The 18,554-nt window shown below is 39.4% G+C and overlaps 1 protein-coding gene across 5 annotated transcripts in view; it reads left to right on the top strand.

Annotated features, from left to right (window-relative positions):
• The first annotated feature begins 380 nt into the window (after positions 1-380).
• Positions 381-18,554, top strand: part of RCOR3 (REST corepressor 3) — a 57,204-nt gene continuing 39,030 nt past the window's right edge. For 2 of the 5 annotated variants that reach the window (XM_017949665.3, XM_017949676.3), the window contains exons 1-6: positions 381-827; positions 1,208-1,264; positions 11,774-11,851; positions 14,425-14,477; positions 16,471-16,632; positions 18,327-18,451. In XM_017949665.3, coding sequence (XP_017805154.1) covers positions 662-827; positions 1,208-1,264; positions 11,774-11,851; positions 14,425-14,477; positions 16,471-16,632; positions 18,327-18,451 — 641 coding nt within the window. In that variant the 5' untranslated portion in view covers positions 381-661. Of the gene's footprint in view, positions 831-1,207; positions 1,265-11,773; positions 11,852-12,063; positions 12,410-14,424; positions 14,478-16,470; positions 16,633-18,326; positions 18,452-18,554 lie in introns of all 5 variants that reach the window. The other 3 variants (XM_021927390.2, XM_017949664.3, XM_009187706.3) reach the window with 3 other exon arrangements.

Below are 18,554 nucleotides of genomic sequence, written 5' to 3'. Positions count from 1 at the left end.
CGGGAAACTGAGCGGACTGCCCGTCCAGACATCTGAGGTCGGCCGCACTCCGAACCGTGCCTACAGCCGGGTCCGCAGAGGGGGGGCCGCTCCCCGCAGTCGCCCGGTCGGGTCGCGCCCGTCCTTTCTCAGAATGACCGCGTTCCTTCCGCCCAGAGAGGGCAAAGAGTCCCGCTCCCTCGTGTGCACCTCCCGCCCGCGCTCCGGAGCGCCCCCTAGGAAGAAAGCCCGCGCGGCAGCCACGCCTCGGTGGCGATTTTATTAGCACTCCGTTGGGGTGGCCCGGCTGCCGGCGAGCGGGGTTTCCCCGCCCCTCCCCCCTTCCCCTCCCCCCAGGCGGCCGGAACCTCCCTGCGGGGCGGAGTGATACCGGCGGCGGCGTAGAGCGCGGCGCGGCCTAGGGGCGCCCGGGACTGCGCGGGGCGGGCGGCGGCGGAGGGAGGAGGGGAGAGAGGCGGGGCCGGGGCGGGTTGTTGTGAGGCGACTGCGCTACTGCCGGAGCGGGGCGGTTATGGCGGCTCCATATTAACAGCCTCCTCCTCCTCCGCCGCCGCCGTCTCCTCCTCCTCCTCCTTTCCCTCCCGCCAGCTCTCTAAGCCATCTCCCCCTTCACCCTGACGCCTACCTCTTCCCCTCACCTTTCCCCCTCCCCTGTTCTACCATGCCTGGCATGATGGAGAAAGGGCCCGAGTTACTGGGGAAGAACCGATCGGCCAACGGCAGCGCCAAGAGCCCGGCAGGCGGCGGCGGCAGCGGCGCCTCGTCCACCAACGGCGGGCTGCACTACTCGGAGCCCGAGAGCGGCTGCAGCAGCGACGACGAGCACGGTGGTAGCCTCGAACTCCTCCCCGCCAGCCCGCCTGCCCCCCTCCCTCTTCCCCTCCCCCAGCCCCCTCCCCTCGCCGCTCTCCCGCCCTCCCTCCCCTCAGAGCCCGGGCGCTGCGGTAGCCTCGAACTCCCGGTGCAGTGCAGCAGCACCCCCGCGACCCCCGTCCCTCCGCCCTCGACCAATCCTCCGCCCTTGCCCCCCCCTCCCCGCCCCCATCCACTGCCATCTCCTGGAGTGCCCCGAGTTAATATCTTCCCATCCACCCGCCGCTTCTTTCCTCCATCTAGCGATTTTTATTTTTTATTAAGTGTCTCTTCCTTTTTCTTTCTTTTCTTCTTTTTTATTTTTTTTATATATATTTTTGGCATTGCTTTGCAGATGTTGGGATGAGAGTCGGAGCCGAATACCAAGCTCGGATCCCTGAATTTGATCCAGGTAGATACATTTGCTTAAAGCAAAATCTTATCTTCCCTTTCCTGGGCTTGGTTTGGGGTGGACGGGCTAGGGGTCCGGGCATGGGGCCGGGAGGGGATGTGGGCTTGGGCTGGGCAGGCATCCGTGGCGGGGAGGCTGTCAGGCTTGGCCGGGCTGTGACACTGGGAGTGTGGGCAGATGTGTGCACTGCAAGGTTAACATGGTTCCCTTCGGAGGCCACTTGCCCGCTGGTGGCATCGCCTTCCTGACCCTTGAGCTGGAGCGGGGTCGGGGTGAGCAGAGGGAGACGGCCCCTGGCGGAGTCCAGGGTCCGAGGCCGCGGGCTGGAGGAGCAGGCGTGCAGACTGTGTGGACGAACCGTGCAAATGTCAATTGCCGCCTCGCTTGCCTCGGCACCGGGGCGGGCGGCGGAGGCCAGGGCGGCTGTCACCGGCTGGGGAAGCCAAGGGCGAGCCCTGCCGACCCGCGCGCAGCGGGGATTGTCTCTTTTCTTTCTTTTTGGCTAGGTGGTGTAGCTTTGGTCGCGGCAGCTCTGCGGAGTGCGGGAGCCTTGGAGAGAAAGGGGTGGGGGAAGGGGGTGGGGAGACGCCAGCGGCAGGCACACCTCGCTCGCCAGCCAGCCCTGGGAAGTTAGACCACAGGACAGTGGCTGCAGCTGCCAAGGAGACATTTTCTCCCCGAGCAGCCAGGTTCCAGCGTCCTCTGCCAACCCAGCTTGCGGGCTCCCTGTCTACTTTTCTCCAAACAGGCTCCCCGGCGGTCACGAGATTTCAGCTTGTGCGGGGATTGGGCGAGAGTTCCGCATATGGAGGCGCCCTTGCTGGAGCCTCTCGGAGTGGAGCGCGTTTCCTTCTCCCCACCCTGCCCGAGACCCTTCTCAGTTCAGGCTTTGGACAGACTTTCAGAGGGGCCCACCTTTTTATTTCCCTCCTTACAGTTCGTCAATTTTTTTGCCCAGTGCCCGTTCATAATATTGCGTTTGTGTCAGACCTTCGATTTCTATGTTAGATATTAAAGAGTTTCCTTGTATTTTCTTGGGGAGAAACAGAATGTTTAATTATTAGAATACAGAGGTGTATTTTTTGTCCCTCCTCTACCTGTTAGGAAATGCAAAATGATATTTACCAACCATTTGGATTTCAGATAGCAGCTCCTCCTCCTGTCCCAAGTGAGGAGGATAAAAAGTAATGAGTGTTAAAATGATTGTCAGGACAGTTTCATTTTTAATAGGTGAAAACAGTGATGCAAGAGTGTTCACTAGATTTGGGTTGCCTTCTAAATGACTGGCTGGGAATACATTTTATTTAAAGACTATCAGTGTATATACTGATGGGCTTCAAGTAATTTTAAATGTTTTATGAAGCTAATTTTCTTTATTGATGTTGCTAGTAGGTGAATGGCACTTTCACACCACTCTGCTCCCTCTGGGTTTACTTGACATTTGGAAGGAGCACACTTTGGCTTTAAGAGACTGAATTCAGGCCGGGTGCCGTGGCTCATGCCTGTAATCCCAGCACTTTGGGAGGCTGAGGCGGGCAGATCACCATGTCAGGAGATCGAGACCATCCTGGCTAACACAGTGAAACCCCGTCTCTACTGAAAACACAAAAAATTAGCCGAGCGTGGTGGCACGCACCTGTAATCCCAGCTATTCGGGAGGCTGAGGCAGGAGAATCGCTTGAATCTGGGAGGCTGAGGTTGCAGTGAGCCGAGATCACGCCACTGCATTCCAGCCTGGGCGACAGAGTGAGACTCCATCTCAAAAAAAAAAAAAAAAAAAAAAAAATCTGAATTCCTAACTCCCAACTCTTCTTTTTGTGGCCTGAGCAAGCCACACACACTATCCCTGCACCTCAGTATTCCTGGCTAGAAAAACTTTTTTGTTTTTTTGAGATGAAGTCTCGCTCTGTCTCTCAGGCTGGAGTGCAGTGGCGCGATCTCGGCTCACTGCAACCTCCACCTCCCGGGTTCAAGTGATTCTCCTGCCTCAGCCTCCTGAGTAGCTGGGACTACAGGCACCCGTCACCATGCCCAGCTAATTTTTATATTTTTAGTAGAGATGGGGTTTCGCCATCTTAGCCAGGCTGATCTTGAACTCCTGACCTCGTGATCTGCCTGCCTCAACCTCCCAAAGTGCTGGGATTACAGGTGTGAACCACCCACTGCGCCCAGCCTATAAAAACTATTTAATGGAATTCTTACCAGGATTAAATGATGGGCATATGGCAGGTAATTCTATAAAGATTAAAATTTGTAATTATGAAGAATTATTCTGGATGTATTCACACCTTTCTGATTTGGAGCTTTCATTGGGAGTCTCCACCTCAGCAGCTACAATTATTTCTTAAGTTAATATATCTATCTTTTTGCCCCAATGGGTAGATTTCTGAGTCAATATTTATTTCATAGACAACTATATACAGTTTTATTAGGAGTCTTGTGCTTAAGAGCCAGACTTAATGCTGGAACAAACTTGTACATGCCATAGCATTACATTGGAAAGCATTGATCTAATCATTGGAAAGCATCTTTTTTGTTTCAGGATAAACTGAACACTGGAACAAATTTCCAAATTTTGAGAATAATCACTTAGAATAATATTAATGTGGTTTTACGTGACCATTGTTAACCAACTTAATCCACAATGATATTTTGCTTATTTTGAACCCGAATAGAATATTTGAGGAGAAAAAAAATCACTGAAATGTTTTTAAAGTCATTAAAGTCATATTTTCAATTTATTTACTCAGACTAATTTAATTTTATTATTAGAATAAGGCTAGACATCACTTTCTTTAACTTCACTTACTCATTTTCTGCTTAAGAGTCTTCTCCAGAAGCATACCGAACCCAAGGACAGAATTAAAACTGACTACCATTTAAACTTACAAAAGCTTTTCTTACCTGTTAAAGGCTAATCTTATCAATCAAACGTAGATTATCAGTTATTGGGCATTTTTTACAGGGAAATACTGGGCCTCTGCCATTCAACATTATACTGCTGATCTATGTTATTATATATGCTGTGCTGTTGTGTTTTTCACATCAATATAATTAAGTGGGAATATAAACACATTACCTTGGGAAAAATAATAGACGAAAAGTTTTTTTTTGACAGAGTCTTGCTCTGTCACTCAGGCTGGAGTGCAGTGGTGCGATCTTGGCTCACTGCAACCTCCACCTCCTGGGTTCAAGCAATTCTCCTGCCTCAGCCTCCCGAGTAACTGGAACTACAGGCACGTGCTACCGTGCCCGGCTAATTTTTTTTTTTTTTGTATTTTTGTAGAGAAAAGGTTTCACCATGTTGGCCGGGCTAGTCTTGAACTCCCAAAGTGTTGGGATTACAGGCTTGAGCCACTGCACCCTGCCAAAAAGATATTTATTAGTTATGGAAATTGAGACATGGTTAGCTCCTCTCTCTTCTCTTTCTCATTATCTTTGTCTCCTAAACCACTCAATCCATCTTTATGGAGATTGTTGACGCATAGTTCTAGAAGTCATTTGAAAGAAAAATTCCTTGGGTGCTGAGTTTGTAAAATCTGCTGTGATCAGAATGTAGAAAAATTAAGAGGATTTTTTATGTAGGCTAATTTTATTGGAAAAGGTGATAGTGATGATGATAAAAATTAAGCAGGTAAAGAATGAATTGGCCAGGGGCTATCGCTCATGGGTATAATCCCAGCATTTTGGGAGGCTGAGGTGAGAGGATCGCTTGAGCCCAGGAGTTTGAGACCAGCCTGGGCAATATAGTGGGACCCCGTCACTACAGAAAATTCAAAAATTAGCCAAGTGTTGTGGCATACCACATCTGTACTTCCAGCTACTCAGAAGACTGAGGTGGGAGATCACTTGAGTCCAGGAAGTTGAGGCTGCAGTAAGCTATGATGGTGCCACTGTGCTATACCCTGGGTGACAGAATGAGACTCGGTCTCAAAAAAAAAAAAAAAAAATTTATTAAAGTGATTATTTTAGGAAATATGAGAAGAATTGAGATTTATACTGGAATTACTGAAGTTAAGAGATTAGGAACAGTTTATCTTAATTATGAAACCATTGCTAATAATGTCTTTACTAACTATATTTCTGATTATTTTCTTTCCATTGTTCACTAGATCTTCCCAACTTTTATTTAGTGCCTACTAACTGTACTTACCTCATGAGAACAGTTTTTGTGTGTAGAGCCTAATTTCTTATCATATGCCTTTAATCTAATATGGCATAATAGCCTTGGATGAACCACCTGACTTCTCTAGGCCTTAGTTTTCTCGTTTGTAAAAGGATGATGATGTTAAGAATATCACAAGATTAAGCGAAAAATACTGTATATAAAGCAGTGGTTTTCAAAATATTTTACTTACATATCCATGAAATAATTTTGAAAAAAGGTTTACATATTTTTAGTCAACATCTATTACTTCTCACTGAGTTTAAATAGTTGAAAAATATAATCTGTAGTGTATTGAAAATATTAATACTTTGATAATGAAGTCTTTATATCTTTATTTTAAATGTATCCAATTAAATATAAATACTACAGTGATGTAATAGCACTATTTTGTAAAATATGTAGACAAGCTTCTAACATTCTGAAAGTTTACATTGTTCCTTTTCGTCTTTGAAGTCATTTCCATGCATTTTCTCCACAGATTTTAATCTTATATAATTTTTTTTTTTTTTTTTGTGCTTTTAAGTGCTTTATTGGGCCAGCGCAGTGGCTCATGCTTGTAATCCCAGCACTTCGGGAGGCCAAGGCAGGTGGATCCCTTGAGGTCAGGAGTTCAAGACCAGCCTGGCCAACATGGCGAAACCCCATCTCTACTAAAAATACAAAAAATTAGCTGGGTATGGTGGTGGGCACCTGTAATCCCAGCTACTTGAGAGGCTGAGGCAGAATTGCTTGAACCCGGGAGGTGGAGGTTGGAGTGAGCCGAGATTGCACCATTGCACTCCAGCCTAGGCGACAGTGAGATTCTGTCTCAAATGAATAAATAAAGTAAAATAAAATAAAGTGCTTTATTGATCACCTGTGAGTAAGGTTCTGAGTGTTACATCTCTTCTGGCTTGAGTTATTACAATTAATGCATAATTGATTAAAACTCTAGTAGTTATGGTGCCTTGAGTAAAGGAGTGTTTTCCTGACACCCTGTTTGAAACCCTGGAGGGTTTAACATTTTGGGTCATGTACTCTTGTAAGATTTGGAATGCATGAGAGATGGTGCCCTTTTATTTTTTTTTAAGTGAGAGACGGGCATTTGTGAAGAGAGATGATGGAAGTAGAATGAGTCTAACCTCTTATCATTTGACCACATGTGAGTTTTCAGGCAGATTGTCTTAGGAAAGAGAACATAGGGAAGTTAAAGTTCTGAAAATTGATTCTCTTGAAACTTACTCGTGCTCATGTGCCCCGGGAAAGTCTTTGTTTACCCAAGTTTGAAGTTGGCATATATTAAGTATATAATTTAGAACCTAGTATATAAGTAGTAAAATGTTACAATATATTTAGTACATTTTAATATTCTCAGTATTTAAGTTCTTTATATAGTATATTTGTTCCATGATCTTCTTCAAAGTCCTTATTTTTAATGTCCTAAAGGAAATCTAAAAAGTAATAGATTTTTATTTTTATTGATGTGGAAATCCTAGTTTATTGAATTATATTTTCCCTTCCTAGTTGTTGGTTTTTCTCCAGCAGTCTTATAAATGTAAGACTCCAGTTAAAAGATCTAATAATTTCAAAGTGATTAACCTTTAAATGTTTTATCTAAAACTGAAGACAATTGATTGTTCAACAATTTTATTTTCAGAACTGATATGCTACTGTAGTCTTTTAAAATTATGGTAGCTTGCTATCTAGGTTTTGGTTTGCTTTTTAATCTATTCAGAAGATAAGGTACTTTAAGTCATGGTGGTTTTGTTGGTGAGTCAGGTTTGAGTCTCAGTACTGTTTCTAAATATCAGATAGTTTTGAGGTATAATCTTAAATATTGTTACAGATAAAAAAATAAACATGGGGTTAATGTCTATTTAATGTTTTAGTTCATTCTGACTTTTACAATGAAAAAGGTAAAACTTACTGGATGCAAAGCATCCCAAGAGGTAGATAAATTATTTTTAATAGTACATGTTACTTTCTCCTATTTTATAGGAAAGGAATCACGTCCGAATTGTGAGAAAAACATAAAGGTCATTACAGCTATTCAATTTCATTTTCAAGAGGTTGGCGAGAGAGGACATCAGCCATTTTTGAGATATATTCCCTTGAGGTTTTATTCATTTGTAGTTGATACGGTGAGAAGAAGCCTTTTTAGGATAAAGAAGGAAGGAACTTAAGAAAGAACTGTCTTCAATAAGCGTATACTAGTAATAATAATAATTAAATCATAGATAATGCTTACCATATGCCACGTACTTATATTCATTTAATTTTTGAGCAACTCTGTCAGATAGGTACTCTCATCATCCATATTTTTAGAGATAAGGAAAACTGAGGCACAGACAGATTAAATAGATTTATCCAAGGTGACACAGCTACCAAGTAGCAGAGCTGGTATTCAGATTCTGGGAGTTGGGCTCTATAGTTCATACTCTTAACCATTGCACTAAAATATCCCTCATTTCCTGTATCAGTCATCTCTTGGGCCTAGTTGGCACATATATAATTGAAAATAGTAGAGTCCAGTTCAGAGTTAGGGAAGGAAAATTGTGAAATGCTTAATTAGGCATTCTCTGCTATCAGACAGGATTGCTCTATGTATGCCTCTCCTGTATCCTCTACCCGCTCACCCATATTGGAAGAGCTGTTAGTTCCCACAGCTTGGATACCGGTTTCTGTCAGATTGAACCCTTAATTACAATGCTAAGAATTTTTTTGGAAACTTACTTATTTATTGAGACAGGGTCTTGCTCTGTTGCCCAGGCTGGAGTGCAGTAGTGTGGTCATGACTCACTGCAGCCTCGAACTCCTGGGCTCAAGCGATCCTCCCACCTCAGCCTCTTGAGTAACTGGGACTACAAGTGCACGCGACCACATCCAGCTAATTTTTTGTAGTTTTAGTAGAGACAGGGTCTCACTGTGTTTCCCAGACTGGCCTCAAACTCCTGGGCTCAAGCCATCCATCCTCCTTGGCCTCCCAAAGTACTGAGATTATAGGTAAGAGCCACTGCACCCAGCCTGTAGCTGTTATTTTTTTATGGGGAAAAATTTAAAAAATAGTTTAATACCTGTTTGAGAAGGGCCATTTAATGAAGATATTTTAATTCAGACTTTCTGTAAGGCAAGAATGAGATGCAAGGAAATTATGTTTAAATATTTAGCGTGATATGCCATTAAGACTTGAGACTTAATGGAAAACTTTCTTTGTTGCATTTCATGTTCTGTTAAGTAGGATTTAAATGATCTTATTGTCATGATTCCATTGTGCAAAATCAGTTCCATATTAAAGGATTGAAGTTTAGGATATTCACTTTGTATAACGTTAGATTTTATGAATTAAGTAAAGGCTTCTGACCTACTTAAATAGGGTTTTTGTTTTATTACCATTGAGTGGGTTGACTATTTTGTGTTTATATTTTTGTTTACAGGGTGAAAACTTAAATATGTATCTTAATATTGAAGTTTTAAAAAGATATCTCAAAGTTTCTTTTTTTTTTTTTTTCCGAGGTGGAGTTTTGCTCTTGTTGCCCAGGCTGGAGTGCAATAGAGCAATCTCGGCTCACCGCAACCTCTGCCTCCCGGGTTCAAGTGATCATCCTGCCTCAGCCTCTCAAGTAGCTGGGATTACAGGCATGCACCAACCACACCCGGCTAATTTTTGTATTTTTAGTAGAGATGGGATTTCTCCATGTTGGTCAGGCTGGTCTTGAACTTCCGACCTCAAGTGATCCGCCCACCTAAGCCTCCCAAAGTGCTGGCATTACAGGCTTGAGCCACAGGGCTTGGTCAGTTTATTTGCATTGAATATAAATTTCACATAATGAACTGTAATTTGGCATTTTCCTAAATTCTCAGCTCATGCTTTTGTGTCCTCTTTTATTAAAGATATGACAAAATACAAAAGGCTTTCGAATACTTTGGTAGTGTTTCTTCTTTCAGTTCTCTTTTCTTCTTAATTTTCCTTATAACATACATAGAATTTTAAGATAAATTTATATTTTATGGCAACGTATGATTTTTTAACTAAAATTTATTGATCAGTAATGATATATGATGCTTGTCTAAAAATAAAAATATTGAATGGTACTATATTATTGCCTGATAGATAACTTCTCTAAGATGGAGATTACAGTAGTAGTTCTCCTACCACTAGAAATGAATGTTCTTCATTCCAAGTATCTTATAACTTTATAAAGGATTACAGTTTAACCTCGGAATTATTTTAATATTTTATGTGAGTAATTTTAGAATTCTGGCTATTAATGGTAATTATCAGTACCACATAAAAGTCATTGATGAGCCGGGTGCAGTGGCTCACGTCTGTCATCCCAGCACTTTGGGAGGCCGAGGTGGGTGGATCACCTGAGGTTGGGAGTTCGAGACCAGCCTGACCAACATGGAGAAACCTTGTCTCTACTAAAAATACAAAGTTAGCCAAGCATGATGGCGCGTTCCTGTAATCCCAGGACTTTGGCAGGCCAAGGCAGGCGGATCATGAGGTCAGGAGTTGAAGACCAGCCTGGCCAACATGGTGAAACCCCGTCTCTACTAAAATACAAAAATTAGCTGGGCGTGGTGGTGCATGCCTGTAATCCCAGTTACTTGGGAGTCTGAGGCAGAAGAATCGCTTGAATTTGGGAGGCAGAGGTTGCAGTGAGCCTAGATCGTGCTATTGAACAGCCTGGGCAACAAGAGTGAAACGTCATCTCAAAAAAAAAAAAAAAAGTAGCAGCAATGCTTCATTTGTTGATAGTTTTAATGAATTAAATGCAACTAAGAATTAGGTAGACCAGAAGAATAACACTGAATGATTAAAATAATAGATAGAGTCTACAGGCATGTAACTTAGCTCTGGCATAGCTGTCTCAGCCCTTCATGCTGTTGATTCTTAATTTATATGAAGGTTTAATAGGGCTTGATTTTTCTGACTTTCTAGGCTATAAAATATTATAAATTAGAGGCTGGGTGTGGTGGCATGCAGCTGTGATCCCAACTACTTGGAAGGCTGAGGCAGTAGAATTGCTTGAGGCCAGTAGTTCGAGACCAGCCTAGGCAACGTAGCCAGACTTCACATCTTTAAAAAGTAAGAAAGAAATTAGAAAATGTTACTATTCTTCCAAGTCAGAAGTAGAAGTAGACTTTGAGATTATATTAAGAAGAAATTGCATTAACTTTTTTACCTTGACTTTTTTTTTTTTTTTTTTTTTTTTTGAGATGGAGCCTGGCTCTGATACCCAGGCTAGAGTGCAGCTGTGTGATCTCGGCTCACTGCAACCTCTGCCTCCCAGGTTCAAGTGATCCTCCTGCCTCAGCCTCCCAAGTAGCTGGGATTACAGGCGTGTGCCACCACACCTGGCTAATTTTCTCATTTTTAGTAGAGACGGGGTTTCGCCACGTTGGCCAGGCTGGTCTTGAACTCCTGACCTCTGATGATCTGCCTGCCTTAGCCTCCCAAAGTGCTGGGATTACAGGCGTGAGCCACTGCACCCAGCCTTTTTTATTTTTATTTTTCTTGACTTTTCTTCTAATATAGAGCACAAACTTTTAGAAATATAAAATGTCATAAATGAACTTAAGTTTAAAAGTGAATAGCTGGCAGACCCTTAGCAAGAAATAAAATTAAATAAAAAGCAGACATAAGTGTTTAAAAATTACAGCACTCTTGACCCATTTAGATATGGGGCAAAACAGTACCTGAGGCATTCTTTCTCGTTTAAAAGTCTTGAGTTTTTAAAGATGATCTCTAAGTAATGTATGGAAGTTTATATCAGATTTATTACCTTCTGTCAAGTAGAGATATGTAATGTACTGAAGAAAGTCTTTTTTACTTTAAAAGGGATAAACCAGCATTTGTAAAATTTCCTTAATTTTTATAAACAAGCTATTTACTATATGTAATGTAAATCTATTTTCCTTTTGTTTTCCTGTATTTTCTTTCCTTGTCCTCCTTTGCAGATACTGTACTAAAACTGAAATAAAGCTTACTTTTGTTTTTTTTGAGATGGAGTCTCGCTCTGTCATCCAGGCTGGAGTGCAGTGGCACATCTTGGCTCACTGCAAGCTCCGCCTCCCGGAATCACACTATTCTCTTGCCTCAGCCTCCCAGGTAGCTGGAACTACAGGCGCCCGCCACCATGCCTGGCTAATTTTTCGTTTTCATATTTTTAATAGAGACGGGGTTTCACTGTGTTAGCCAAGATGGTCTCCATCTGACCTCATGATCTGCCCACCTCGCCCGCCCAAAGTACTGGGATTACAGGGATGAGCCACCGTGTCCGGCCAGCTTACTTTGTTTATACTTATTTTCAGTGTAAATAAAATCCATCATATTCAAAGTAATTATTTTTTTCCCCCAGGTGCTACAAAGTACACAGATAAAGACAATGGAGGGATGCTTGTATGGTCTCCATATCACAGTATCCCAGATGCCAAATGTAAGTTTTCTGAAATTGAATGTTAATGTCAGCAGGAGTTTATCACCCAATTCAATATGTGACTTATATTTGTTTTTGGGTCTTTTAGATTCTCATAAAACAGTTTTGTCTTTGTTTTTATTATTATTCTTATTTTTTTTTAATGGAGGTTGTTATATTAGAATGTTTTTCCTTTTGGAAGATAGTGGGTTGATCATTCCAATTTGTGTCAGGCCCATGAAGAATGAAAAACCTAGGATCTGATGGCATTGCTGCTTAAATCCTCAAGCAGGGGAGGGAGTTACTATGTAGACATCTGCCCAGGCTTTTCCTCAGTATTTGGAGCGGTAAAGACATGCCTTCAAACTTCAAAGAGCCCACTATCATTACCATTTTAAAGAGGAAAGGGGAAAGAACTGACTTCAGCAGCCATCAGGTCATCTTTGTGCTCTCCATTTCTGGACGGAGACCTTCTGGATCATTGACCATGCACTTCTTGAATCATGGTGTGGCTTTAGACTTCAATGTGATGTAGCGGACCTGATCCTTTGCGGCACATCAGATATAGGAAACGTGCAGGTAACAACACTAAGATCCCCACCCCTCCATTCAGTTATCATTTAGTTTGTTAAATAACAACAAGAACAACAACGACACTGAACAGTTAATTCTAGCAGCTGTTAGATAAGCTTGTCTTTTTAGAATATTTACTAACATCTTAAAGGTGTCTGATTTATTTAGTCCCATGAAAATTAATGATATCCTATCGTGTATAGTAAGTCAAATCATGCTTATTGATGCAATAAGAGAGCTAAAAATTGAAAACCGAGTATGTTTCTGCTTAACTGATAAATCTTTCTATTTAAGAGCTGTAAAACACCAGCCAAAGGTCTAGCTGGTAGTCTAGAAATGGTGTGCCCTTGAAGCATTCCTAACAGAAAACATGAAATTATTCATCTGGCCTGGGACTGTTTAATGAGAACCTGAAAGAGACTATTAGTTTCCCAGGTTCAATCCTCATTACAGACAAAGGTTTTCATTCACAAACTGAGCATCAGGGTATCATTGAATTTTACTGGCTTAGTTCTGTTTTATACAATGGTTCATTTCTTAGCAAAGTGGAAACAAAATTCAGCCACAGAGTCCTGGTAGTGTAGTGTTCATGTGGAATATTTAAGTGAAGGTCTAGGGCGATGGTTTTCAGCCCTGGAAGTGCATTGGAATCACTTGGGGAATTTTTTTTTTTTTAAGTACTTATATCTAGTCTCTTTCTCAGACCAATTAAGTCAGAGGCTTCAAGGGTGGATCCTGGATGTCTTACTTTTTAAAAGCTCCCACACTGATTGTAATGCATAGCCAGGGTTGGAAACCACAAGTCAGTTGGTGTTGTTCAGCATATATTTAGACCTGTCATGTATTTAAGTGCTTTGGGCTGTAAACAAAATGTAATATTTGGGTTTTCTACACAAAAAGCTTACCCTTTGTGGGGAGATTTGATAGCATACATTTAAACATTTTATTATAATAGCATTATTGTTATAAGAGCATATTCATGTATTAGACTGTACTGACTAATAATCACAGCAAATACTTATAAAATTCTTAAAATGGACCAGGTGCTGTTCTGGGCATTTTCCATTTATTAACTATTTAATCACAGGAGGAAGGTAGTGTTTTTAACAACTATTTAGAGTGAGGAAACTAAGGTACAAAAAGGTCAAAAGTTACTTGGCCAAAGTCAAAAAAACAGCAGTAAGCTGATAATCAAACCTAGGTAGACTAGCTGTTCCGGAATCAGGATTCTTAAACACTGCTTCTCAAAAATACTTCCAAAAAGTTAATTTATACATACACACACATATAAAAATTAATTAGAATCAAGGAAGAGCGATTTTATGGAGTTCACATAAAACTGAGTTCTGGTGAATGTGTTGGACTTCTCAGCAATGAGGCCTTGAAATAATAGCCAGTTTATCATCATTGAAACTGCTTATCTAAATAATTCTGTTGGCTTAATTACATATGGAAGATAAATGAAAGTGGAATACTCAAACATGCTTTGTATTACAAGCAGGAAGAGCTGAAGAAAATTTAGGAGTACTGAAGCATACTTAAATGTGTCATTGTTATGTATAACTGGCAGAACTATAAGCTATCCTTTATACATCAATCAAAAATGGAATGGTAAAGGCTTTGGATCAACTCTAAATATGTGAAAGGGTCTTAAACGGCTAACTCTCTTCAAATAAAGACTATTAGAAAAGAAATTATCTTAATATTTTATACAATAATTAGATCTATTGGCTACCCACAGATTGGTCTTTTTCTGCATACAAAAATATAGTAATGTCATTGAATTTAGTAAGTATAACGTGTAGTTGTAGAGATAAATTATACTAAATAAAATTTTAAACCAGGTGAGCATCTGATCTTGCTATTACAAGTCTCTTTGTAACATTTCATGGGAGGTATCTTTGGCTATTTTTTTACCCTGGAATATAAATTGTTTTGCTTTGCTATGTTAAGAACAAAAGTAGACCTAGGTAAATTAATTAAATGAGAATAATTAATTATATACCATTATTTCATTGCAGTGGATGAATACATTGCAATTGCAAAGGAGAAGCATGGCTACAATGTGGAACAGGTATGTAGAGAAACACTTCAATAGTAAGGCTTGTCTCAATATTTACCAAATCCAGAGAATCTCATCATAGTTTCTGTCCTAACAAAGTGCATAATCTTGACCAGCTATTTTATAGATACCACAAAAGTCCTAGCAAAGAGTGACCTTTCAATATTAAGGAGTTTGCTTTTATAAACATTATTCATCTCAAGGGCTTAAATATTTTTCTCTCAGTATATCTGTTTCTTATTCTACTTTGAGTTCTGAAAATTTCTGGAAGCCTTCAGTATTCCTCTGGCAATGCTTTCCAAAATGAAAAGTTAAGGTTTTGGTGTATTTTGGAGTCAGCGTACACAGAACTTTAAAACAATTCTTTTATTTATAAAAAATTTTATTAATGATAGAGGTAATTCTCTTTTGACTTTTTGTTCTATAGGATCTAAAAGTTAAACTTTACATTTAAGGGAATATTTAAGACTTTTAAATTTTGAATGAAATTACAAAAGGCTGTTTTTGTTAGATAACTTTAAAAGGATATATCTATATATGATATATCTGTCTGTATGTAGAGTTAAGTCTCTTCAAATAAAAATTATAACAAAATCAAGAAATTATCTTAATATTTTATACTATAATTCGATCTAATGGCTACCCACAGATTGGTCTTTTTCTGCATACAAAATATAGTAATGTCATTGAATTTAGTAAGTATAACATACATAGTCATGGAGATAAGTTATATTAAATAGACTATAATGTATTTATATAATATATATTATGTAATATACTGTGTTATATATAATATACTATATATAGAGAGACAAATATATGGTACATTATCCTTAGTAATAAGGGAATGGAAAATATGGAAAAATGAAATGAAAGAGATCTTAAATCTCAAATAAGTATTTCAACCTTTATCAGAATTTATAGTAAAATAGGTAGATTTGTTTTAAGATAAGTAAGAAAGGTAAATTATCTGTAACCTGGGTTATCAAGAGCTAACTTTATAGTCCAATTACATGGTAAAGGAATATTTTTGTGAAATTGAGATGTTTATTTTATCTATATCTACCTAAATGTAATTAACTTTTGTGTGAATTTTGAAGCCTTTGATTGCCTATTTTGTTTTTAAGCCTTGCCTTTCTGTTTAATATTTGAGAAAGTTAATCCTTTAAAATAGGACTATCCATATGTTCGTTTTCCTGTGTATTTTAAAGGACTGTTATCAGAGTGCAGAAATTAACAAACTCAGTATTTAAAAAGTGGCTATATCTCTTAGAAAATAAAAGTTTGTGCCCTAAACGATGCTTAATACCTTATAATAAAGAGAAAGGCCTACTACTTAAAATAGAAGGGGAATTTATGGAATTTTTGGAAGTTGTCCATTTCAGTCTTTGTTTTGATTTGGTAATTAAGTCATTGAAGTTATTTATATGCCTCCTAATAATTCTGTTTATATGTTCTGATAATAAATAACTTAAATGTGGTTAAAAAATTGTTAAAGTTGCAGTGGAGGTACTTTTACTTCTTGGACATGGTTAGCCTGTGATACACTTGTAAAAGATTAAAACTTAAATATCTCCCTACTAAGCCCCAAATGAGCATTTCTGGCTTTGTGGCATCTGATCATTTCATTCAAGTATGGATTTACTGGAAAATTTCCTTTCAGCATATTTTTTCCTACATATTGACAAATTTTAAAATGTGGGTTAAACTCTTGGTGTGAACCTACAAATCTGCTTTGTAGTCACTCTCCTCAGCTCACTGTTTTTCCTAGATTCTGCAGCAAATATGGTATGTAAGAACATTCACTGTTCTGAGGCCCTGATTTAAAAGAAATAAATAAATGAGGTCTGCTACCTGGGCGCCCCTGATTTAAAGTCCCAAACTGTGAGTCTATCTTCAGTTGAAGTCATAGGCTTAAGATTTTGATCTAATTTGTGTTTAACTTTCTTAAGTGTGATGGAACATAAGTCCATTAAAACCAAAGGGGAATGATTTCTCTTCAAAGGCACTTGGCATGTTGTTCTGGCATAAACATAACATTGAGAAGTCCCTTGCTGATCTCCCTAATTTCACTCCCTTTCCGGATGAGTGGACAGTGGAAGATAAAGTCCTATTTGAACAAGCCTTTAGTTTTCATGGAAAGAGCTTTCACAGGATTCAGCAAATGGTATGGTAATTTTAATCTTACTGTGGTTCATATGTGAATGATATCTTAAGCTACTATTGAACACGTCCTAATTATTAAATACAAAAACATTCTTCAATTTAATTTTAAAAACTATTTGGAAACAGGTATATTTGTATACAATCCTATTTTCTGCAACCACTCTTACATGACAGTTATGTGCTATTGCATTACAGTAAATTAGCTTTTATTTTGACTTACATAACATGTAATAATACACATGTAATAGAGTTATTTCGTATGTTGTTTCAGGAAAAAAAAATTTCAACTTTATTTTTAAATGTTTCACTCTTTGACACGAGGATTTTTTCCAACTTATATATTTTTGGATATGAAAGTCTCATTTTAAAAAGTCCTTATTAGGCTGGGCGCGGTGGCTCATGACCGTAATCCAGCACTTTTGGAGGCTGAGGCAGGCGGATCATGAGGTCAGGAGATCGAGACCATCCTGGCTAACACGGTGAAACCCTGTCTCTACTAAAAATACAAAAAATTAGCCGGGTGTGGTGGCACGCACCTGTCGCCCAGCTATTTGGGAGGCTGAGGCAGAAGAATAGCTTGAACCTGGGAAGCAGAGGTTGCAGTGAACCGAGATCACACCACTGCATTCCAGCCTGGGTAACAGAGCGAGACTCTGTCTCAAAAAACAAAAAACAAATTATTTCAATATTGTCCAGATGGTGCTGCTGCTTTTTTCTTTCTTTCTTTCTTTCTTTTTTTTTTTTTTTGTGTGTGTGGAGAGAAACTGCTCTGTATTTCTAGTTCCTACATTTTTAGTATTGTGTCAAAATAATGTAAATCTGAGAAGTTCCTGCATTAAACTATTTTAACCTCAGTAGATGAAAATTAGATAATGTTTGCAAATATATCTAGGTGTCTTCCATAATGAAAGAGAACATTTTTGGTGGGGAAGTTGCATCCTTGTTTTCGCTATGACAGATCAGTCAGTGCATGATCATCAGTCATTTTAATACTCAGACTTCATTTGATGGCCAAAGCCTGTTTGCATTATTTACCATTTTAAGACTGGATTTAAAACAAAGTTATTCAAAAAAATGTATTGTTAAGAATTGAATAGCTTTTCTTTAAAACATCTTGCTAAATGAAAGAAGCAAGACACAAAGGTCACATATTGTATGATTCCCTTTATGTAAAATGTCCAGAATAGGCAAATCCATAGAGAGAGAAGGCAGATTAGTGGTTGCCAGGGACTGGTGGAGGGGTAGAATAGGGAATGATTGCTAATGGGTACAGGATTTCTTTTTGAGATTATGAAAATGTTCTGGAATTAGATAGAGATGGTGATTGTACAAGTTAGTGAATTTGCCAAAACCACTAATATGTACACTTGAAATAGTGAATTTTATTTCATGTGAATTATATATATTGAATACTAACATGACTGCACTGGGAACTTCTGGGGACATTCTCACCAAATTAGTTTGTGACCTCTTCCCCTCCTCTTACAGAACAAATAGGAATATTCATTCAGAAATGTCAGTGACATTGATATGGGATACTGACTGTAGTAGTACTTTTTAGCTCTATAATTCATAAAGGTACCCATGAAATATTTTTTAATTATGCCTTTACTAAATAGTAAAGAATATCATCAAAATTATTATTCATTTTGTTTATGAATTAAACTTGCTGATATTAACATGATTTTTTTTAAGCTTCCAGATAAGACAATTGCAAGCCTTGTAAAATATTACTATTCTTGGAAAAAAACTCGCTCTAGGACAAGTTTGATGGATCGCCAGGCTCGTAAACTAGCTAATAGACATAATCAGGGTGACAGGTAGGTTGGTTACCTTCATATAGTTACATTGTTAGGGACACTGCATTGGGTTGCTTACATTTCCTAAGGCAGAAAATTTATCACAACACATTGTAAATATTCC

Source organism: Papio anubis, chromosome 1 (genome assembly GCF_008728515.1).
Source record: "Papio anubis isolate 15944 chromosome 1, Panubis1.0, whole genome shotgun sequence".
Classification (NCBI taxonomy): domain Eukaryota; kingdom Metazoa; phylum Chordata; class Mammalia; order Primates; family Cercopithecidae; genus Papio; species Papio anubis.
This window is presented reverse-complemented; position numbering and strand designations above follow the sequence as displayed.